We start from the raw sequence: 25,027 nt of genomic DNA, 5'->3' as shown, positions 1-25,027 counted from the left end.
AAAAGGCAGATCAGACCAGAAAATTATTATTATTTTCTTTTTAACATTAAAGCAAATACTGAAAATATTTTGTGGCTGGAAGAAGTTCTGACATTTCAAAGTATTTAAAGTTTTAAAGATCACAGTTGGAGTTCCATGATTAGATACCACAGCTAATTTTGTAAGCATGCTAGCTAATTTCTTGTTTTAGAATACACATTTGAGGTCCCTAAAATTGAGGTTTTCCCTTTGCTGTTGATGCCTTTGTCTGTTGGAACCCGTATCAAGTGTAAAACTCTCCAAAATTTGCGCTTTGATTTGTGTTCCTTATTCTGGATTCTGATGGCTAAGACAGTAGTAGATACAAGCAAATCATACTGAAATCCTTCTCAGGCGCGAACTTAGCATCTGCTTTACAATTACACCCTCCCACCCCACCCCCTTTAATTCCAGTGATACAGAATCTATCAAGCCTTTGGTAAATTGCTCCAGTGGTTAATTACCTTCATTTATGAATCTGGACTTTTATCTTTATTCCCAGATGAGTCACTAAGAACACAGTGAAGCACAATGTAAAGTAATTACTACTATATTTATTGCTATTTATACTCCTGGTAGCCATTTTCTGTCCTGACCCAAAAAGTTATTGCAGATAAAACAAATGTTTTATGTATACTGAAATAATATATTTTTGAGCATTTTAGCCTTCATTGTGATTTTCCTCCTTTGCAGTTAATTCTTTGTTTATTTAGCATTCTTATTATTATAGATGTGACTACATCATAATTTACTTATCCTTTAATTGTAAATTACAGTAAGAGCGTTTTATTTGCCATTTAAAGCATTGAGAGATAATAACTTCATGACACACTGAAGTATATAAGCTCATGTTTGACTATTTGGCTGTTGTATTACTGAACAAGGACTAATGAAATTTTTTTAGTAATTTAAGTAAAAGCTTTGAGAACAACATGATGAAAACACCCAAGTATTATGAGACAAAAGTGTGTGTTTCATCTTCCCTGCCCTCATTTAATTTCTAATTTTACATAAATGTGCCCAGCGCTTAGCTTTCTTCATAGTTTTAATGATTCTGTATATGTATGTGAAGTTTATATATGGATCTGAATGGTGGGAGCCTTGGTATTTTAAGAATCCTAGTCCCAGGATCAGAGGTATTCATAGGATTTGGTTGGTTCTGAAGATGCAAAACCAGCCCTCTGCTGACTCTGATGCGTGTGTTTGAAAGGGGAGCCAGAGGATTAGTGTTGGGGAGACTCTGAGAGTAAGAACAATACTACAGTGATTACTATCGATGACCCCTGTAAATCCTAACACTTGCCTGGCTTATTTGGTTTTTCATGCTGCTACGTTGGTGTTGCACTAAAAGCTGCAGTTGTTAATTGCAGGGCTTGTGGTGCCAGGATGCTTTTTAACATAATTGGTGGATTTCATGCACAAACTTCTAGGAGGGGGAGTGGAATGAGGAAAGCAGGAAATCAGTGCCATCTGGCAACCTGCACAGACATGGAGACAGAGTACGCCAACCGCTCAGAAAGAGCTCTAGCATTACTAGAGGTGTGACTAAAAACTGCAGGTTGCAGAGTTAGGTTGTTCCGTTTGAGAGGAGGAGTTGAGTATTCCCTCCCCCCTTTTCATTTCCTTTGTGAGAAGTCCTACTCAGAGTTTTGTTCTGGGCTTACATTAAGGAAATAGTACCTTTTTCCATTTAAAAAAAATATGAGACTCATCAGACTAGATGCCCAGGCATTGAGTCTGTTTGCTTTCTTTTCTTAACTGGTTGCCTTTCTGCTTAATATTCAGCTGATGCTTTATTGTAGGAAGTAGTACACTCAATCCTGTTAGTAGTGAGCACTCATTAAGGCCTTGACTTTGGTCTTGTCTCTAAACGTGGAGTTTTAACTGGATAAAAATTTGAACATTACACTGAGCTAAAATATTCTAAAGTTGTTTCATTAATGCTTTGCATAAATAAGTGGGACTCCAAGCATTATTCCCAAGTTCAGCAATGACAGTCATGCAGAGGGAGACTACAGATCCAGACCCAGAGTAGCTCTGTGAAGTGAAAATTGGTAATTATAAACTTACTCACTGATGCCGTTACATTTTAAAAGAGAATTCCAGCACAGTTATGGCAGCTCTGGGCTTTTATGAAATTGGAGATGTTTTTTGTTTGTTTGTTTTGTTTTGTTTTGTGTTTTTTTTTCTAATTAGAAAGGAAATATTTAGGTATTTTAATGGCTATGCAAGCTGTACTCTTTTTGTTAAATAAAACCCCTTCTTTAAAAGGTAACTACTTGCAGCTTTCTGAACAAAGGAACTGTAATGTTATTAAACCTTTTCCCAGTTTTCCAGACATACAGCTCTGGCTGTTATTGGAAGAACAAGCCCACAGGCTCTTCCTTTAATGAGCTGCTTTGGATTGTATGTCCATAATTTATTAATGTAGTTGCTTTATTATTACATTTGTATGGCTGAAAGGAAGCTGTCTCTAATGGCCATAGAATTTCATGTAGTATCTTTATAAAAGATGCATTATTAGTTGGTGAGAAAAATACATGTTGTACTACTTCAGGCTTTGTTTTAAAAGTACTGCTTTATTAGTTATTGCATTTCACATTTAATTATTTTTAAATTTTACATGGTAATTAGGTATATTTATGTCAGGTTAGAATGGATATGTATTTGAATTTGCAGTGTATAGGTAACATGGATATAATTGTCGAGTTGTTGCACAGTCAGTGATTCTTTAGCTGCCAGTCTACCTTAAATATATCTGAAATAAGAAATGCAAATAACTTGGGTATATTTTTACTCTTCTAAACTTGGAATGCATTATAACCTAAAATGGTATAGTGTAGAACTAGACAAGATAAAGAAAGCTTTTAGATCTAGTTTCAGGTTTTCTTGTTTAGTAGAGCAGTGTTATAAAAATGGTTTTCCAGTTATCCTTAATTCAGTGTCTATTTTTCTTTAAATACTTTTGTTGTATATTTTGACAATATTAAAGATATGCCTACATATATTGAATGTAATCTGAAGAAGAAAGAATTCAGCAATCTTTTTATCGTGACACTGGCAGAAGGCAGGTATTTCAGATACAGTGTGTGTGTGTTTAGTCCACTTTTTTTATGTTGAAGTACTTTGAAGATGTCACTGCTTTGTCATCAATAATGTGTCTAACTCTGTAGATGCTAGGATATAAAAATTATCCCTCAATAAGGCAGAATGAAGGAATCTGTCCTCCTTTGTATACCCATATGTTAGCTTACCTTTAAGCAGAATATGTTGATTTTAATTATGTTGAGAAATACTGTGTCTCTGCTTCCCACTTATGCTGCATAAATTTGTGCGTTAACCTAGACAATTTTGACAGGTGCCAGTCAGTGGTCTAGGAGTGGAGGACAAGCCCCCTCATCTCCAAACTATGAAAACTCTCTACACTCCTTGGTAAGAATTGTTGAAAGCAACATAGTACTTTTTACTTAAGAGTTGAAGGCTTGGTTTTGTATAAATCCTGCATATCATTAAAAGAAACAGTAGGATAGCATTACAAATGAATTCTTTGCTAACAAATGGCCTGTTCAGTTGAACAATATAAGACGTGCAGGGTGTGTCTTTCACCATCTGTTCCTTGGGCATCAGGCTTCTGTGCTTTGGACAGCTGGTGCTAAAGCACTGTTATGAGATTCTGGTACCTTTTCACAAATCCATAGCTAATTCTTATCTAAAGTTCAGTCTGGAGAAAAGATAAAGACTTCATGCCTTCGTATTTACTTGTCCTTCCCCCTTTCTCCCTGAAATGGTAGTCTCTTGGGCCTGTTTTCATTACACTGTCATTAAGGTACTAATATATTTTATTTGTAATTACTGTTTGTTATTGGGGAATGTTCATTTAGTAATTAATGAAACATTTTACAGAAAAACACACAGGAAATAATCTACAGCATTGTAAATTTTCTTTTGAAGATTCAGCAGAGGATTTACTAGCTTCATTCTTAAATTTCTGATCCAGCATCGGGAAGGAAAGGGGAAAAATTTGAGGGAATGTTTTGATTACTTGTTAATATTTCTAGTTTCCCCAGATGTAATTTCTTTTTTTCTGGCTAACAAGAATAAATATAAGCTAAATCAGTTTTCTTTTCTTCAATATTTTTGCAATTAAATATAATCAATACGTACATCTTAGAATCCTAACATAACTGCAGTGTTAAATATTAGCCTTTTCTTATCTTAATATAATCGGATCTCTGTTGCATTAACTTGACTAACAATTTATTGCTGACAAGCACATCAGCTGTTTCCTCACCTCTTTTTTTGAATTAATCTTAACCTGTGCTTTGCTTCCTGTTCTGTCTTGACTTTGCCAGAAAAATCGAGTTGAACAGCAACTTCACGAGCATTTGCAAGATGCAATGTCCTTCTTAAAGGATGTCTGTGAGGTACTATTTCACTTTAGATGGTGCCTTTTTCTGTTTCAATTAATGCTTCCTTCAGATTCCCCATTAAAAACTTAAATTAGCATATGACCCATCTTTTTACTCCAGCATTCTGCTAAGTCAGTTTCTAGAGAGCTGCAATGTCAGAATTGGTTTTGCTTTGGGGTTTTTTTGGTCTTTTTTAAAAATGAAAGTAATTTTAAGACAGACTTTTCTGCAGTAACATACAGAACTTGCTTTTATTTCTGAAATATCTCATCTGTTCAAAGACCCATTTTAGAAAATGCTAACTTAAAGTTTTGTCCAGTTTTTTTTTTGTAATGCAGGTGCTCAAAAAGCTACTGCCTCTCTTAATTGTTACCAATGTGGTGAGGCTGATTTTATAATCATTCTTTCTCATCCTGTATTAGATAGCTTATTTTGTAGCACTTCCTTTTTTCTTTTTCATGCCATGTAATAGAAGCTGAGTAACATTAACCTTATAATAAGCTTCACTTTAAATGCTGCCACCTATTTGTGGAACGAATGCTATCTCAAGCAATTATCTCGAGATATCTTTGCTTTTTCCTGTTTGTAGTGCTGGTAAGGTGCTTTCAAAGTCTTTTGATACCACATTTCATCTTCTATCTTTAATACCTCGGAGGTAGAAACTGTTTTGGCATAATGAGTCCACAGATTTATTCAGTAATGGCCGTTACTGTCCCTCTTAATTCCCAACAGCAGTCTCGAATGGAGGATCGCTTGGACAGACTTGATGATGCCATTCATGTGCTACGAAATCATGCTGTGGGGCCTTCAACAAGCCTATCAGGTGGCCATGGAGATATCCATAGTTTACTGGGACCATCCCACAATGGGCCAATTGGAAGCCTGAACTCAAATTACGGAGCATCTAGCCTTGTAACAAGCAACAGACAAGCATCAATGGTAATGGTATTTTTTAAAGATTTATATACTTCTGCAAAGCAATTACAGCTGCTGTATTTAAATTATCATAGAGCCTATTGAGTTAAAACTGGACTGTAAGACTAATATTTATCAGGAAGAAACTTCTGTGGATTCTTGTGGAGGAAAAGATGGCAGACAGCTTGCACCTGCTCTGGGTTTCCAAGTAGAGGGTTGGATTGGGAGTGGGCAGAAATGAGGGGGAGGAGAATGATGGGAAAACTTAGACTTTGGCCCGGTCAGTGGCCCATAAAATCCTGCTGTGACCATATGCAGAAAGCTGAAACTTTCTGCTGAGAGCATTTCAGCTTATACATGCATTTTTTCCAGATGTGTAATAATTGGCAGAACAGTTTTCTCCTTGAAATAGTGAATAGGGAGATTGAATGGGAAAAGCAGTCAAGAAGGACTGAATTTCAAGTGTTCTGGTCTGGAAAAGCTGTTTATTGTAAATTGGAACTAGTCTTCAATAGCAGATGCTGGCAGAAGACTGGGAGGAAGCTGTTGGAATGTGGAACCATAGTGTGCGCAGGCTCAAAATTTAAACTTCTTTTTCTAAATGAAAAGGAGTTTAAGCACAGCTGTAGTGTAAGTAACAATGAAGAGGCAACAACTTTTAGATTAATCCCCAAGAAAAGTGAAATAATTCAATCCATCTCTTTTAGTTTCTTTAAAAATGTGAACTGTTCTGAAAAAATATAGTCGAGCTTTTCATAGATCGGAAATATGTTAAAAGCATTATACAGCAAACGAAATCTATTTGTAGCATTGCTTACTTCCCTTTCTCTTCCTTTTCATTCCTCCCTTCTCAAAAATGCTTAAAGGAAAAAGAGCTTTTTAAAGCATGCTTATTTTAGTGGTGCCATGTGTTTGCATGTTTACAGCGTAATTTTAAAGACCAGTTACATGCTGTGAAATTTTCTGTTATAAAACAGATTCACAGCTGGGTACTGTGTGATCAAGGCAAAATTTCACCTATCATCAAAATAATTAGGTACCCCAATTGCTGAAGGGTTTTTATTCTATAAAAAGAATTAGTTCCAGGCTCTCCCATTCGCACGTCACACATCCATTTATATTAATTTCAGAATCACTGCAGTAAACATCAAAAAGAACTGATTACTTTCTGTAAGTTGCGTGTGTTTGGGGGCTTTTGGAGAGGGGGGTACTTTCCAAATGCATATCCAGCTTTAGGTTTCTATACCAGTTCACAGTTACTTTTAGTAATTAAGGAAGTGATGCTAAAATTCTCCAGAATTTTTTCTTAATACTGCTTCATATTTAATATTTAAAGAATGTTGTTAAGGGGAAAGTTCTACAGTGTTCTGGGGTAGACTGACATTTTGTCATATAAAAGAAAATTTTTTTCACTAAGTCTTAATGATGTGGGGTAAAGCAAGTGAAACTGCAGTTACAAACTTGTTCTCTGACTTGTAGAACCTTCTGATACTGTTAAGCCAGATATAGTCAAGTACAGATAGTCCCAAAATGTGTATAAAAATCTGTTTCTTTTAAACTAAGATGTGATTAATACTTTATCAACTTAGTTTTGATTAAAATAGGTGACAGTGGAAAATTACTCTCCAAAATGGAATAAAGATTCCTCAGTCTGTTGTAGTTTGATGTAGTTGTGTAACTTAAATGTAATATAGACTTGATGTATCATCGAGTCTATAGTTGATTGATCTGTAGTTTTGATTGAAGGATGCTTGCTGTCTGTTAGAAATAAACTTCGATTAGGAAAATGAAAAAAAAAAAAAGATTTGCTTTTATATTTCATCCTCACTGGGTGAAACAAGCTTGCAGATCAGTTTTGGCTTGAAAAGCGAGTCAGCTAAAGAATTTCTTGGCTTAACCTTAATTTTGTTACATCAGAATAATTGGCTCCAACAGAAGGCATCCTGTCATGGCCTTGCCCAGTCCCCAAAGAGTGCCCTTTGACATCGTTTGCAATTGCAGGAACTCAGCATGACTTAGGATGGAGTCCTTAAATACATACAGTGAAGAGCTGGCTGTAGTGGAAACTGAGTGGTTTATTAGTGATGACTGCATTTCAGTAATGCCCCCCAAGTATGAAGTGTAATTCTTACAGTATTCAGTATCTATCAATTTCAAACTATACTTATTTACTATTTGTTTTTCCCAAAATAGTAAATGTAGGAGAGCAGAGAATTTGACACACAACCTGAACTATAAGGTCTAGACCTCATTCAGGTGTTAAATGCTGCTTTACTTTAGAGGACCTCCAGGAAATTTTAAGAAAATAATGAGTATTGGCTAACGTAGTGAGAAATGTCAGCATTGGTAAGGGTGTTTCCCTATTTTGTTTTGACATGGTCAGAAGGTTTTTTTGATAAAGAAATAGTCATTGGGATTCAGCACTAAAGGAAACTTCCTTGTCGGGAGGGGGGGGTGGGTCGTCTTTATACAAAACATTTTTGTTCTTTAGGAAAAAAAATAGAAAAAAAATTAAATTTCATTTCCCTTGAAGAAGATGATCTTGGCAGAAGGAGCTAGGAAATGAGTAATTTAACTCCTTTTTATGTAATTAGTGTAACCAGACATGGGTTTATTTTAACATTTGCTTAATTTTTGAGCCAGATTTATTTTAAAACTCTAGTTGACTTCATTTCCTGCTCACTCTGAATGGTCTTGTGTTCTTTTTAACTGGGTTGGCTATTAGACTTATTCAAATAGATTTTTAATATCTCAAACTCATCAAATATTTGCTAAGTGGCCTTTGAAGTTGATTTGTATTTTATTTCATGTATTATTGAAAAGTTAAGAAGTAATACTCTTTTTGTTCTTATTCAAGCTGCTTTTTATTTGTCATTGTAATACAATGGAAAAAGAACAGCCTGAATTGATTAAAAATAAATAAATAAAAGGCCTGGAAACTCAGTTAAGGATGAAACTCAATCCTTAAGTCACAGGGTTTTTTCCAGGTATAACAGAAATCTAAGAAAATCGGTGATGTCCCTTTTTCTACCCTGTGTCTGCTCTAAGTATGAAAGCATGAAAGGGACAGTTCAGGCTGCTTTGCCAACACCAACCTCTGCTCTTGCTCAAAGCCCTTCCAGTATTAGCATTTCTCTTGCAGAGATTGTTCCCACTGAACAACTTAGAGCTGCCTGAAGTGTAAAAATCTTGATTCCAAAGCTCTTTTCGTTGTCTGAATTATGCTTACCTTAGTTAAGATGAGTTAGTTAATGACCATGGCCAAACTGACCAGCTAGTATGGCTTGAAAAGTGCATGTATTTTTAAATATGCTTAGATAAGTCCTATAGCACATAACGAACAAAGACTGATAGTTTTTTTTCTTTCCAGTTTTCAAAAGGTTTTGTTGCTAAGAGTTCAAAATTAATAATCAACTTGAAGCGTGAGACGCAGAACCAATGTTAACAGGACAAAGGTTGTCCTTTCCCCATGTGTCACTCTCGGTTCTCCTACATGCAGCAGTGTGTCATCAGTTGCCATGATTTGTCTAGTTTTTATTCAGTTGTCAAAAATACTTCACTGGCTTTCTGGTTTCAGATCCCAAATGTTACCACTTAAATCAACTTAACTGAATAAGTTCTGCACTTTTTTTTTTTTAAAGTTGCAAGTCTGTGTGTGGCTGCAGGTTGTCCTGTGTGCAAGTCTTTCTTGAAATGTGTAAAAATAAATACAGTTCACCTGGTTGAATTACAACAACTTACGGTCTTACATACAAAGTCTTTCTCAAACTGTGATTCTACTGAGCTGTAACTTGTTTGATTTGTTGAGAATCCTAAGTACGTGTTAGGTTGTCATTATGTAGAGAAAAATACACAAAGGTGAGCAATTTAAGTATGTTTTTAAAAAAACGCGGTGTCTGTGCTGATTGCTTCTTGGATTTTTCTGAAATATTTTGCCTGTGCAACTGAAAACCTTAGTTCTATGCTGTGTGTGATAGACTCCAGGCTTTCCACTTGTCTTCCATTTTGTATGCCTGAGGAGTGTTTAGGGTTTACCTAAGAGGGACCATCGGAACAAGGCTAAATGAGCCCACGAGAGAACGAATCCACGCCAGGCGTGTTTGCTGGTACAGTTAGACCCTGCGGGTCGTTATTGGCGGCACCCCGGCATTGGAACGGGCCGGGTTTTCACCAGGCGCACCCCGAGAGCCGTCCCGGGGGAGAGGCCAAGCGGCGGGGGGGGGGGGCGGGGCCTTGGGGGTGCCCAGCTGTATGCTAATACGGGCAGCGCGCCCCGCCCCGCCCCGCGCAGCTGGCGCGCCCGGCCGCCGCGGCGGGTGCCCCGGGCCGGGGGGGTGGGGGCGGGCAGCGGGGAAGCGGAATTGGCCGGGAAACGAGAGAAACACTTGTGGGAGGAATCGGGTTACAAAGGGAGTTCTGCGAACGTCATTATGCTGAAATAGTCCAGACCGCGGCTGCCGGCTCCTACCCCCGCCCGGGCCGGGCGGCACCGCTTCTGCGAATGCTCCGCAGATATTTCACAAGTATGTTTATACCGGGGATGTTTATAGCGAAGAGTGCCCGGACGCCCAAGAGAGAGCCCGAGGAGAAGCTGTGGAGCTGCAAGGTCGTCACCACCCTGGGAGCTGGACGTGGGCTGCCCTGGTCACCCTTAGCGCTAGGAGATGATCTGACTGAGGGTCACTTCTAAATAATAGTAATAAGACATGTTTCAAGCTCATTTGTTCAGAAGGCGGCGGAGCTGATGCTATGAAATGCCTTTCAGAAGACTTAAAGGGAGCCCAAGGTTGCACTCCATTGAAATGCAGATGGGGGAGCCTGTTTTTCTGTGAAGTGGGAGTCGAGGGAAAGAAAAGCAAACTAAATTTTCTCAACTCGATGTTTAAGATACTAAAGATCCAACTTGGTACCTTGAAGCAGTCACTGATTAAGTTGTGCTTACAGGAAATGGAGCTCTTGCCCTTCCTATCGGATACAGTGACTTTCAGCCAGTCTTTTGGTTTGGGGGTCTTTTTTTGTTTGCCCGTTTGCATTTTCTAGTACGTCATAGATCATAGATAAAAATTCAAGTTGTGGTCAGTTTTGTAACACTTTAGGTCTTTAGATTTCTGCGTAAATATTGTTAATTTAAATTGTATGCTTTGAATTTGTAAGCCTGTTTCAAAGGACTGGAACATGGACTTGAATTCAGTTTTTATTTCTGATCTAGTTTCTACCTTTATCAGAACTGACTTGCTAATCTATCACTTCTAAATTAGCTCTAGATTTGAGAGTTGCCAGCATTCTGGCAGCTACTATGTTTGTACGCAGCTTTAAGAAATTTTTGCCTTTTTTAAGAAGTACAGAGTTTTGGAACAAACCTGGCCCTGAAATGATCAATAGTTTGTAGCTTGAATAAAAGCACCCTCATGTGTTAAGACTAAGCATGACCAGAAGACTAAAATAAAGCATACAACCTGTGGGTCAGAATTAGGGAAAGACTCGGTTTTGGAAGTTCAGTGTGGAGAATGAGTTTCATGTTCCCCTTGTGAAGAGTTTTGTCTCGTAGGCCAAAAGACACAGGCCCCACTCCTGACTCCCAGTGGATTCACGACACTCGCAAGAGCTGACATGACTGTATCCGTAGTAGAAATTCTCACAAACAAAGCCTATTACACACAAAGGAAGATAAAATATACTTTAAATAGCAACAGATATTCGGCAGTATACAAGAGGGGATTTTCTGCAGAACAATAAATACAAATAGCAGCCCGGAATGACCTGATATTAGTTGTGGGTTGGTGGGGGGCGAGGCCCCCCCCCCCTTCCTTGTTCCTGTGTGTTAGCTTACAGGAACGAGTGTATATTAAACAAAGGATAAACTTGCATAAGGGTATTTATCTCTCTCTGGGTAAAACCCATACTAAGACATGAAAGGTAAAAGCTGCATTAATTACTCAAGAGGGATTCAAAGCTCAGCAGTTTACTAGGATTGAAGGATTTATTGAAAAACAGTGGTTCTCATGTGTAACTCCAGGCAATAAACCTATTTAATTAAAGGCTTAATCTTCTAGTTGACATGTTTGCTACTGTTCCATTAAAAAGCTTCATCTGTAGCCAATTTTTGTAACTATACAAATAATAGTAGAATCCTTCATCTTTGTTCAGTTTTTTAACTGTTTAATTGTATTATGTTGCATGTATTATAAATATTTAAAGGACTTTTGTGTCTTTAGGAATCAAAAGCTTTAAATAGTCTGCTTTCCAAATTATTTAAATACAGGCAGTGTGTCTTTACCTCTTCCTTTTTCAAACAAAAGAATATTCCTTTTTTATAGAGGTTTGCATGGATAACAGTATTCAATATTGAGCAGCAGTTTTTTAACAAATTTGCCTCTTCAAGCTAGGTATGCGCACTCATAGCTATCTTAAGTATCATTAATTCAGGTTTATGCAAAATTAGAATCTTTTAAAGACTCTTCATCTCAGTGCTTGCTGCTTAGAAATTTAATCATGATACATTATGAAGGAGCAGATTAGAAAATACTGAGAGAGGTGGTAAGAATAGTTAGATGCCTGGATTATTTTTGTATGATAAGATTTTGTAATGGGACTAAGCTAAATGTATTTAGCTGAGGAAGGAGAAAAATGAGAGGGAATTATTAAAGTGAATAAAATAATATTTTGATATTAGATCCAGTTCTTTCTTAATCCTGCTTCAGCAAACAAGAAGTGAGGAGATGTTATTTATTCGTTTTGTAAATATATGTGTGTATGTATCTGTATACCCGAGTGTAGGGTGGTACACACACCTTTCCCATGTGGTGAAGACTATTATTCCCTGTAATTTTCTTTTAAGGATCAAAACGTTATAAGTACTAGAGTTGATAGCTGTAGTAGTTTAAAGCAATCAAAGGTTAACCAAATCTTACATCCCTCAGGTATAAATCAAGGAGAAAATTCTGTAGTGTTCTGTAGGAAAATAGTGAAAAAAATTTTTGCTAGGCTACTGCATTCTTCCAGACAGGTGTTGGTCCCTGCTTGGAACACAGGTTAATCCAGTATGGCATAATCAAATGGTTTAGTGTAACAGCATCTTTCAACTAAATCTTTTACTGAGCTAGAACTTTAACTTGGGTCTCTAATCCAGTAAATATTTTAAGTCTTTTAAACTTCTATTTTTGGACTGTTTCTTTGAATCATATCTTTAATCAAAATGTTTGCTTTGCTTTGCTTTAGGTTGGGACTCATCGGGAAGAAAGTGTCAGCCTCAACAGCAACCATTCGGTTCTTCCCAGTACAGTTTCTGCTCAGAGCACAGAACTTAATCATAAAACACAAGAAAGCTACAGAGGTAACTTTCCAGCAATATTGAATGCTGAACAGGGCCTGCAATAATCCAGAGCCAATAAGGCTGTAGATCTTGGTGAGCTTGCATCAACACAGGTGATAAGGACATAGATGATGTTGAGAAATAAAAATTAATTATAAATCTTATAAACCACCACTGTTGGAGATTCCTGAAACAACTTTGAGGGCATCCCTGTCTCAGACTTGTCCCAGTATAGTTTCACCAGAAGACTTTGCATTACAGCCACATTTTTCCAGCTTAAGGAGCCATAAGCCGTTTGCAGTACTGCAGCCACTTCCAAGTTGGCCAGGAGGGTTGCAGAGTGAGCTGAGGCCAGATTTCAGGCTAGCCAATAAAAGGAAGTTGTTCCACACAGGTGTTTACAGTTCCTTCAGTTTTTAGCCTAAAGAAGTAAGCTTATTCATTAGCATGCTTGCACCATTTATGGAGGTATATGGTGTACCTCTGGCCTGAGCCCAGGCCTTGATGTCAGTGCAGCTCTGCCCTTAAATTTGCAGCCCAGACGTGAGGTGCAAATTTCCTTACTTCGCTAAATGTCCTTTTGTCTATAACAGTGTTTTTCTTAGATTAATCTGTTACCGATCAAGCTGCTCTATGAATTACGATCCCTTTACAACCCATGACACATGTCCAAGTACAGCAGTGTTACCGGGATTCCTCTTGTTTCTGCAGAGTGTAGTTCCTCCTGTTGTCTTCCCAGACTTCTGCTCGGCTCTGGCCTTCCATCAACAATATCTGCTTGAGATTCTCTTATAAATGTTTCACTCCTGTGATACTCATACTGATCTCTGGTTGCTTGCAGCATTGTCAGGTGGCTTACAGAGCCAGTCTGTGGCTATAGGTCCAACAGAAATCAAGTCTGAACATAAGGAGAAGGATGAAAATATACATGAACCTCCCTCATCGGATGACATGAAATCAGATGATGAGTCCTCCCAGAAGGATATCAAGGTCTCGTCTAGAGGCAGAACAAGGTGGGTTGTTGACATGACCTAGAGAATTTGTGCTTCATTAATGCTCTGTTGCATGTTGTCCTTAAGTTTGATACATTTATTTCAAGGCTTTTGTGTTACCTCAGTGCATATATTAATAGGCAGCTGAAACAGATAAGTAGTTTGCAGTATTTCTATCTATTTAAATACAACAGAGAGGGTTTTCTAGGAAAATCACCTGAGAAGTATGCATTGCCTTACATTGGTGCCTTGCCTAATATCTGCCTGTACGTATACGCAGTGAAAGATGCAGAGGGCCCTGCCCAGCCTTAGAGGATGGGAGAATGTTAGAGATTTGTGATACTTTGTACCTGGCCAGGGCTGCACTTCTAAATGTGAGCCAGTTAGTGATGGAGAGTGGTAGCCTCATGACCCGGAGGCTGGGGTGAGTACGATAGGTAAATATCCTTTTTAAACACTTTGTCCCCTCTCAAGCCACGGACAAAAACCTGGAGCTGACACTGGGTAAAATGCTTCTTGATCTGCCTGACAGGCCTGATACAGGCATTGAAATTTGAGGTAACGGTAAACAATCAGAATTTTGCAACTACAGGCAGCAGACTCTATACCATCACATGTGTCTATGGGCATTTCAGTGTATTAATTTTAGTAGAACAGAGGTTTTGCACACTTTTAGACTGACTTGGACAGTCCTATATTAAAAAAAAAAGGCTATGCAACTTAATATAATAATTTGAAGTGATACAAGAATTCTAAATATAAATGTTTAGGTCTATACTGGGTATTAGAAGAAAAAACAGTTCTAAAATTGGCCAGTAAGGTCCTTAAGAAAACTAAAACTTTTTAATAAGCATGTTAAATTGAAAATTACTTGAATGCCTTTTTATATAAGTTGATATATTGGAAACTAGCAAAAACTGTTTGTTGAAAATGATATATTCTTCACCTGACAAGATGGCTGAGCTACCTCTTAACTATTTGGAATATTTGTCAGTAATTGAGTGAAGTGGTAATTGGGTACAGCTTTGGCTTCAAGGGGCAGTGTGTTGCTGCCAGTTTTCCTAGAGATGTTTACCATCTGTAGACAATAATCTGTAGATATTCTTCAGGCAGAAACCATTTAATGTTTATTTTCAGGAAAAGGCAGGAACAGCAAGAATTACCTTGAATACTTAGAAAGTGTTAAGATATCAATGCTTATCTAAATATACTTCAATATGAAATGGATTAAGTGGGAAGAAGTTTAATTTCATCAACTGAAAATTTTGAACCAGTAGCAGGATCACTTGTTTGAAAATACTGGTGATATTTCAATGTGCTTTTATTTATACTTTCTTGCAGCAGTACTAATGAAGATGAGGATTTAAACCCAGAGCAGAAAATAGAAAGGGAAAAGGAGAGGAGAATGGCAAATAATGCTAGAGAGCGTTTGCGTGTACGAGATATTAATGAGGCATTTAAAGAACTTGGCCGTATGTGTCAGCTTCATCTGAAGAGTGAAAAACCACAGACGAAACTGCTTATTCTTCACCAGGCTGTGGCAGTCATCCTCAGTCTAGAGCAGCAAGTGAGAGGTTAGTAGCCTGTCATCGTGCCGTGGCAGTTTGCATGGTAGCTTTTTTCATGGAACAGTGTTGGTCTCTTGAAATCTTCGCAACTAGATGCACCAGTTACTAAAAGTATGTTTGCTGTTATGTAATGATGTTGAAGTTCTTTAGGAAAAGCAAGAATTACTTTTTAAAAAAAGAAGGGGGGGGGGGGAGGGGGGAGAAAGGGGGGTGAGGTATATACTTTGATTTTTTTTTTTTCCCTGTGCAATTAGCCATCTCTTCACTTATGTTTTCATAGGTAAAATTTACTTCAAGGTAAATTGCTTAATTAAAATATTGACACATCTTGCTTTAAGTTGTACCAGGCACGCGCTTAGTGGTACAGAAGCTTTAGCAAAAATGAGATCTATCTTAAGATGAACGCCACATAATTGAAAGATGAAAATGTAGTGAATTTAACTGCATTTACTTAGATTTTTGCATTTAACATATACTGGGGAGGAGGGAGGAAACCTTCTTCTACTTTAATTGAATCAGGGCTGGTTTTGCATGTATTTTCTGTCCCCGATTCCTTTAAATTTTTCCAGGAAGGAAATAATAGGTCTATGGGTAGGTGCAGAAGGCAGAATTCTTTGTGCAGTTCACTGTCTTAAGGAAAGATAGTTCTAGGAATCATGTTTAGTTCTTCAGCTGTTCCATTCTCATGTGTTGGTGAAGCTACAGCTGACTTTTAACCTCCCTTTAAACTTGTGTCAAAGACATGTTAAAGTTCTGAGGCACCTTGCTTTTAACTTTTGGTCAGCCCTGAATTGGTCAGGCAGTTGGACTAGATGATCATTGTAGGTCCCTTCCAACTAAAATAGTCTACTCTATGTCGCTGACACTTAAATGGATGAGCGTCCCCATGTTTTGCTGTTTTGGGCTAGTGAATAATCATCTTCCTTGGTGTCTCACTGCTGGAAGTGCATCAAGTGACTAGATAAGTCTTTCAGTCATGGGTGATGTCAGTCGTCATATTCACTTAATGCTACATCTTTGAATCACTGATGTCACTGAATGATGCTAATGTTTTATTTTTGTATACTGTGTTTTTATCTCCATTTCTTAATTTGTGCCTTGCATTTTGCACAGGAGATCAAAAGCTTATTGAAAGTGATGAAGCAAATAACTTAACACAAGTTTATGTACTTTGTAGTAAGGATGAGATGTGGTTTTCAGGCAGTTTTACTGACCCAGTTTTTAATAAACGCACTGTCTCCAGTCAGAGTTCTTCCAAGGCATATAGAGAACAAGTTACTCTGCAAATGACACCCCCAGCTAGTGCCATGGTAAAGCCCTATTTTAGCATTTCTGACTTTGATCTTGGTAATTGTTTTGGTCTGAAAATGTTTGCCATAGTCTAGAAGATAAGGTTGAATATTATGAAGAAGTCAGAATAACATTCATCAAGCATAGTTTTTAATGTTTAAAAACCATTAAGTCCATCTCCTTGCTCTCACAGATTCTGTAATCCACAGAAAATTAGTAAAATTGCTTTTGCCTTGGTCAGAGGTTGCTTCTGAACCTTATGTCTCTGGTAGAAATCTTCCTTTAAAGGTACTTAGAGTTAAATTGGACCTGTTCTACAGGTAGTGTAAATTGAGAGCTTTTCCCTCCTCACGTTTACATCTCACCTTTTACTCTCTGTACATGTGAGGAAGCTTATCACAAGCACACCGTGCCTCTTGTGAGAGGCTGTGTTCCCCATTTCCTCTCAAGCGCCTTTCTTTGCACTTGTTCCTGGAAGTGAGTGACCGGAGCTTTCATCAGTGCATTACATGATGGCATAAACAATTTCCCCTCTCTGCTGGCAATGCAGCTTCTCATTTTGTGATTGATGCTATTCAGAATGAAACATTTCAGATTTTAAGCTCTAACTGGAGGCTAGCATTTTTATCTCTGTTTCCTAAGTCATTGTAAATTAACTTCCTCTCAAAGTTGCCACATAATTAAATCTTTAAAACTTCAAGGCAAGTCACGTTTAAACAAAGAAACTGTGATTAAGAAAGGTTAGCAGGTGTTTTGTTGGTTTTTTTTTTTCCAGTAGAATCTTTGGGAGTGCTCATTCTTTGGAAATGCATTAGGAGGCTGTTGCTAATTCTGCTTTCACCCAAGTCATTATCAAGTCCATCCAAAATTGCCTCTATCAGATTAGCTAGCTTCTACCCCTGTAAAATGCAGAGGGGTCAGCAAACTGCAATTACTAGAGGGGCACCTGTGCAGTGCAAGAGAAGGGCTTGTGCTGTCTGCTCAGTTTTGGCAGTCTCCTAACAGTTAAAATTGTATCTGCAATCTTAAACTGCAAAACAGAATTCACTGACAGCTAGAAAAATACCTCCAAATGTTGATTAAATTCAACATGTGCTGGTAAAATGTATTGCACACTTTTTGTGTGTCTTTCTGGCCATTGCATTTTACATCTTTTAAATTTTGATTCATGAAAAACCATTTTGAAGAACAAAAATGGTTGACTTTTAGAAACTGACATTATTTGAAAACTAGACCCAAATCTACATCTATTAAAGCTAATTGGGGAAGTGGAAACATACTGATGGAAATATCTTGATAGCTAGTCCACAGCTGGCTCTTACAAAGTAATGACTTTAATGTGAGAGGAAATAGGTTTTGGGGGGGGAATCCTTCTGCTCTGTGACTGTCATCATTTTTCTTCAATTTAACTGAGATGGGCACAAGATGATTTCACAGACTTGAGGGTGTAAAGAAAACTATGGACTTAAGACATTCTACCTCCCCTGTTCTAACAGCAGGCTAATACTTAAGGTGAAGAAAGAAGCAGTAACTTTACTAAAACTAGTGTGATGTAAGGTTGGTATGACTTCAGCATACCAACAAAACACAGAAATCTCTGGTTTATATTGTAGATTACAGGCAGTTCTTATTTTGCACTTTAGCAACTTGTGGTGACAAGAGAGGCACTTGTTTTAAAGGTTTTTGAAGCTCTGTCTAGGCAGCTAGTAAAGTTTGTTGGTATGGGCTTTTTTGGGTTTGTTTTTTGGGGTATTTTTTTTTAAATACCACTTTAGGAGATGCCTGGTACGATTTGCAGTAGTGCTCGTCTGCAGCTTTAGACGCCTGCATTTTAACACAGGGACATAAATAGTTAGAAGAGGGAAGCTGCATAGCTGTCTTTACTACAGTGGTTAATGTGTCGATATTCCCCCTGGTGTATCAGTGTAATCCCTTTCTGTTACAGAACGAAACCTAAACCCTAAAGCAGCCTGCCTTAAGAGAAGGGAAGAAGAAAAAGTTTCTGCCGTATCGGCAGAGCAGCCAACACCACACCCAGGAAGCCACCCGGGCCTGAGTGAAACTACCAACCCTATGGGTCATATGTGAACACCAGCCAGGTACGTCTCTTGTCTAGAGGGGAATGGCTCTTGCTGCTTTTTATTGGCTAAAATTCAGGAGATCTAGATATGTTTGATCTTAGTTACTGAGCTGCTACTAGCACCAAACTTCCTTATGCTACTAAGTACTTTCATATCTCTAAGCATAAGCAAAAGCATGCAGCTTTGTTCAGTTTTATAATAAAACAAAACCCCAAGAAATTGTTGTTACAGTCTCTTCATTTCCATGCGTTGTTGCCAATGGCTACATCTCTTGGCTCAGGTGGCCTTCTTGGCATGACATCAGAGGAATAGTTAACAGCTTGCTAGATAAGCCAAGCATAATAGAGATGAATTATACATCTTTAAATGGTCTAAATATCACATTAGTTCATTTAAAAATCCATGTATTGTTTCCCAGTGCTGATACAAACACTTAGAGAGACTTCTCATCTCCAAGAGATTTGCTGTCTGGCTTAAGGCCAGTCATTCTAACTCATATTGTTTGCCCAACAGAGATTGCTAACTATCTTAAGTCACAATCTGTATTAGTGAAGGTAGTTAAGATTTAAAAAGTAATGTTTTCAGCTTTGCAAGATAAATCAGTGTTTCCAAAAGCCCCATGTAGGAGTATGAGTCTTTTGGTTTGATTATGGTTGGTTGGTTGGGTTTTTTAAATAACTGAGAAAAAGTTGATTTTGAGAAGAAAAAATTTCTGAGTATTCTGTGTCTTTTAAAACAGTAGAACTGTTGCAACTTTAAAAAAAGAGTAAGAGATTGGGTTCAATGCCCTTACTTTAATCCATAACTACTAAATTTTATGGTTTGGGAGGTTTGTTCTTGTTGTGTATATAGACTGTTTTGCTTCTATTTTAGCTTAAGGTAAAGGCATGCATCTTGCCAGAATGTATCCCATGGAAGTTTATTATTCCCTGGTGTTCCTTAGAAAGCAGCAAAATGGCTTTTAAATGAAGCCTTGAGTCAGCACTTTTTCGCCATCCATTATAGGCAGCTTCTTTCTTCATAAACAAAAAGGGTTTTCTTTTTAGAAAAACAAGGTGCTTTGAATCTCTTTAATTTGTTTTATTTCTTACCAGAGCAATAGGCTATTTCTAACTTGTCAGATAACTCTTGAATTACAGCAGACTTTATGGTCTGTTCTTGCCATATTAATACAATGAACCACTTTCAAAAGTTTGTCATATCTTTGCTTTTTTAATAGCAATAACTTTGTAAGATGACTGAAGTGTGATGTAGACATGAAAAGGCTGTCCAGGCTTGTCAGGTATACGGCAATGCGTACCTTCAACAGCCAGTGATTAAATTCAGTACTATTTCCTGCTTATTTTAGAGAACAAAGTCAAACACAGATCAAAGGTCTAAGATTTGAAGATCATTCTTTCTCCCACATCCAGGGAGTCCAAATAGAATGCTCCTGAGAGTAAAGTGTTCAATGTCATATTCAATATGAGTATCTCTGGGAAGAAGGATTTCAAGGCCTCTCAATGTGATTTTCTTTTGCACTTAACTGACTGAAAATGCCACAGTTTCAATCAGTTCTCTAGTGTTGATATTATGCGCCTTACTGATTCTCTTCCTAATAGCTGTTTCTTCCTCCAAATTTCTTTCCAGAATTCCAGAATTATTGGTAGGATACACAGAAGGTGACCTTTCTTCACAAGGACACAGACAACTAACATTATATGAAGACACAAACCTGACCGGAGAAAACACTTGAAGCAAGAAACCCAAATGCAATCTTATGATCAAAGCTACTGGTCAACACCTGCATCAGGATTGAAGATACAAGAACTTCAGATAGAATTTCAGCCCATAAGATACTCTGAACATATCATTCTGTTGCAAGCAGTGTGTCGCTTCTGCACAATCAGAGACTGTTGTGATCTCTCCACTCATCGTGGAAGTTGCCTTGTGCCTAAACTGAATTGACAAATGCATTGTAACTACAAATTTTATTTATTGTTATGGAACTGTAAAGGTCTACATATAAAGGGAAAAGTTAACATGTTAAAAGCTGATAAAGCTTCAGCTGGATGCCAGCATTTACTAAAGCTGTTCACATTCAGAGAACAAAGCAGTGACAACCGTCGACCCGTAGCATTCCCAGCGTACCTATTAGTGTCTTAAAAAAGGAAAGGAAAAGTCTTTTGTTGTCCTTTCCTCTCCTTTTGCCATATGACTAGTGTTTTCCATGCAATAGGAAACTATTCCTTGGTATAGCTTTTTTTATGTTATTTTTGGTCTCTGGTAATCTGAACAGTTATGGTCATAGTTATCCTTCCATACTGAGCTCCATGCTTCAAGCCAGTGAGAGGCCTCATGAAGGCTGCAGGCAGGAGCAATACTGTGACCATAACATTTCTTGGATTTAAAAAGTGATTTTCATTTTCCCTCAGACTTTCCTCAAACTTTTTTTTTTCCTAATTATAAACAAAACCTTTTTAGGCTTCTAGGCTTCATAGTAAAGCTTGTAACGTGAAGTGTAAATTGGGTGGGGAGAATCTACTTTGTTAGAGTTGCTTTGTTTTCCGAGCAGTAAGTACTACATATAGTACATGTAAAGTGTTAGCTGTACGTAAGCACAAAATGCATTAAAATACAAAGGAGATTTTTTTCAGGCTGTAATTTTGGTGAATAGTGAAATCCTAAATTCACCGTGGCAGGTAGTGTGATGATATAACCACCAGTAAGGTGGGCTTACTTACATAATGGAATATAAGAGCAATGGTCACCAATTTTTCCTTACTGTATACATTAATTATCTTGTCATTTTTGTATGGCTTGTCAGTGGAGAAAAAAAATAGTGTGAATCAAATGCAAACAAATGACCCCCTTCCAAGCCATATTAGCATTAAACCTTTAAATGTTTCTCCACCAGAACAGTGTCCATAAGTATTCCTTTGTCACAGACGTGTTGAAATGGTTGAAGTCCCTTTGAACTTCCATGGAAACTGTCTTCCACTGCAATGACCATGGGAGGAAATTTCCTAAGCCAAGGTTGTCTGAGCTATTGTTTATATAGTGCATCTTTCATTACTGGCAATTGGTTCACACACAAAACAGGAACAAAACAGTAATTTTTATGAAATCATTTCATTTGAAAGAACAAAAGATGGATTGTTAAAATAAACTAATGAATTTAAGCTCATGTTTTGGATGGTTCCTAACAAAACAGTTTGTCGAATTAGTGGACTCATTTCTATTACTTTAATTTGCATATGTCATCAAATAACACCTGATTATATCTGTGGCCTTGTTCTTCATTTCAGTGTTTATCAGCTAAACAAATTTGTTGCTTATGACGTGTGAAAGTGATCACGTGCCACTGCCTGGCCTTTTTCCTTCTAAGCTTGTTGTCTTTTTGGCTATATTAGACTTTGCAGTATGCCCAGAAGCTTTCCTTCATAAAATAGAAAGAAAAAAACATTTGGCTTATTTTTCACTGTAGCTAGTCTTTTATACAATAATCTTGTAAGAAAATTTCTTGAATTCTAAATATTACTCTTTCTAGATTTTTGAAATCGAAAAAGTTTTCAGTAAAAAGTTTCTTACTTTATTTTACTATATTAGGTAGTAAAAATGTAGGGTTATTTACCATAACCTGTTCATTAATATCAGAAATTTACAATAGCATTGTAAGACCATAGTAGGGTTCTAGCATACCGTGTAGTACCTATGGAGTATTGTAAGAGCTAATTGTCCGAGATGAATTGCTTCTCATCTTGTTCTCCAGTTTCCATTGTTGGTTTATTGCAGATTTGTACCCTGTGTCAAATTCCAAGGTATTGCTGATAAACCTTTCCAACCAGCAGCAAGAAGTTCAAAAAAATTTCTGTCAATGTAACAGAAAACACTATGTATATAACATTTATGTAGCAATAAATGTGCCATCTTTTTTTAACATGGTAAATCAGTGAGTTTTTTAAATTTCTCTCTCCTCATAGGTAATGTGTTCCTTGAAAACCACCAGCAAAACCAGCTTCTGCCTTTATCTGAATAAACCCTAACATAAATTCTCAAGGTAGACAGCAGAAGTTGCAGGCACAAGAGGTCTTGTTACTACTCCCTGTGAAGCCAATACAGAAATTCCCAGTGAACTGAGGAGGAGCAGTACCTAACCTGCGTTTGCTGCTGCACAGAAAGTGGATTGTGCAGGCAAATAGCAAACTGGGAGCAGAAACTGATCCCGTAGGCATATGCTTCCTGCTACATCTTGTTCCTTTACTTTGCCTGTCCTTAAGATAGATTTCTAAGATCTAATGCCCTTTTGCGCATTGAAGTTCAGTGCTGAGTTACTTCTGAATTGATTGATGCATCTACATAGGTTTTATGAAAAAAGAGGGGAAAAAAGCATAGCTTAGGCTTGAAAATAAATTTTCACATTTTCCACAATTTTTCTTTCTGCAAGTGCAAACAAAAGAAATGGAAGCATACAATGTCCAAGGCATACACAGTGTATGTTCATGCAATTCCTAGTCCACAACTGTTTAAGCCAAAACCCTCCAGTAACAAGCAGACTTTGTAGAAGCTTGAATTTTTTCAACTCTTCTCTAAAGAAGTATCCTTGGGAAAAGCACATAAAAACCAAAAGCTAATAGAGATACTGTATATATAAAGTTAAGATGTTTAACTGAACATGGTGTATGTCAGTCAGTATGGCTGATGTATACTGCATAGTTTCCAAGTCTTGATACTGTCCTTTGTAACCTTAGAAAATCTCATTATTATGTTGAGATCTAGTTCATGTTGTAAAAGACTTCTCAGCATGCATATACAGGTGAGGTTTTCTCATGTGCCTGCACTTATACCACAGGCAGATCTCTTAACGGGGTCTGGCCAAGTATGGGAGGTGAGACTCTGCCATTTAAGTATGTGTTTTAGTATGTTTTCAGCAGTAGCTGTGGAAGAGGTGCCCTCGTGCCTTCCCCAGCACACATTCTCAATTCTAACTTACTCCAGTAATAATTCTAAATCCAGCCTTTGAGCATCCATCATCGCTCCTCCCCCCTTTTCTGAATGAGACCTATGATAATCTGGCATTTTCCCCTTCCTCATCTTTCCTTTACCATATTTCTGATGTCCTGTTTACATAGACTTTCCAATCACAAGTCCTTCATCTCTTTTTTTTTAACATTTCCTTCTTTTTTCTCCATTTGCTCTTTTTTTGTGTGTGTGGAAGAGATGCATGTTGGGATACCTTTGATAAATGCAGTTCTGCTAGAATGCGCATTTGGAATATTGTAGGAAAGCTTTCCTGTAAATCTAAAGCATTAGTAAAGGCCTAAAATGGACTCAATCTTTTTTCCTCCAGCACTGAGTAGATGCTGTTACAAAGAAGATTCTGGGTTCTTTATATAAGAGTTAACATTCCCCCAAGAATTAATCAGCATTAACGTCTTCCCTGTTTGCATCTGGAAATCATGGCAGAATAAAATAAAATGCAACAGACAACCTAGCTACTGGATGGTAAACTTTGCTTTTTGTTTGTAACACTAGTATGTTATGCTTCTAATATACCTAACCTGCAGATACTAAAATGTCCTGTGAAAGGAAGAAATAATTTGTCCCAATTTTAAAGCCTGGCAGCATTTCAAGAGTGGGGTTCATGAAGGCCCAACAGGAACGAAAAGCAAGCTGACTCTTCCCTGCTCCTGTGCAGACAAGATGTGGCCAGAGAGGCACAGTGCGGCGGACCTAGTTGGGGGCATCACTAACCCAGGGATGGAGGGTTGCATCCCTGGGGAGAGACACAGCCCTGGCTCCCGCCTTCCTTGCTGCTCACCTGCCCAGTGCAGTGAGGGAAAAGTTTCCCAGAAAGTGGGAAAATGGTGCTAACAGGAGACTACTATAATCCTTTCTTCTCTTCCCTTCAGGTCTCTGCTGTCAAAGCGCAGGTAAGTCAGGTGCCGGAGTGTTCTATACTGTTTAACCATCATTCATTTTACTGAAGTTAATCCCACTGTCAGCCTGGATGTCACTGCAAAACACTGAGTTTATTTCCTGGTTAAGACATGAATATACTCTTCAACTGATACTGCAAGCAATCGCATGTGCACATTCAGTATGACTTCAGCTAGTTTAGCTGTTTGATTGCAGTCACCTGGGATTGTTTGTATTGGTCATAAACTGCAAAGACCACGCCTTAGGCTCTGAAACTGCAAATTGTCTGGGCTGTAAACAGAATCCTTTTCTCTCCTAATCCTGACTTTTCAAACGTTTTGATGCAATTAGCAACATCTGTTAAATAAAAACAATTAGAAAAAAAATCTTTAAAAAAAACTATACCAATACCATGAGATAAAAATTTCTCTCAAAATGCTGATCATAACTGATCCCAGAGGGCAGACCTGTTAGAAAGTCAGTGGCTGAGCTAAATATTTGGAATTCTCATTATTTCAGGTAAACTAGAGAAACAAGAATACCA

At 37.7% G+C, this 25,027-nt stretch overlaps 1 protein-coding gene across 14 annotated transcripts in view; it reads left to right on the top strand.

The window, feature by feature from the left end:
* TCF12 (transcription factor 12) overlaps positions 1-22,504 on the top strand; it is a 175,686-nt gene extending 153,182 nt beyond the window's left edge. For 7 of the 14 annotated variants that reach the window (XM_049813448.1, XM_049813451.1, XM_049813449.1 and 4 more), the window contains 8 exons: positions 3,377-3,450; positions 4,371-4,442; positions 5,160-5,366; positions 12,561-12,675; positions 13,496-13,667; positions 14,988-15,220; positions 18,450-18,603; positions 20,215-22,504. In XM_049813448.1, the coding sequence (XP_049669405.1) occupies positions 3,377-3,450; positions 4,371-4,442; positions 5,160-5,366; positions 12,561-12,675; positions 13,496-13,667; positions 14,988-15,220; positions 18,450-18,592 (1,016 nt within the window). In that variant the 3' untranslated portion in view covers positions 18,593-18,603; positions 20,215-22,504. The remainder of the gene's footprint in view (positions 1-3,376; positions 3,451-4,370; positions 4,443-5,159; positions 5,367-12,560; positions 12,676-13,495; positions 13,668-14,987; positions 15,221-18,449; positions 18,604-20,214) is intronic. The other 7 variants (XM_049813456.1, XM_049813462.1, XM_049813455.1 and 4 more) reach the window with 5 other exon arrangements.
* The last annotated feature ends 2,523 nt before the right edge of the window (positions 22,505-25,027 follow it).

Source organism: Accipiter gentilis, chromosome 10, assembly GCF_929443795.1.
Source record: "Accipiter gentilis chromosome 10, bAccGen1.1, whole genome shotgun sequence".
NCBI lineage: Eukaryota > Metazoa > Chordata > Aves > Accipitriformes > Accipitridae > Astur > Astur gentilis.
Note: the sequence above shows the minus strand (reverse complement) of the source record. Positions and strands in the feature narration are given on the sequence as shown.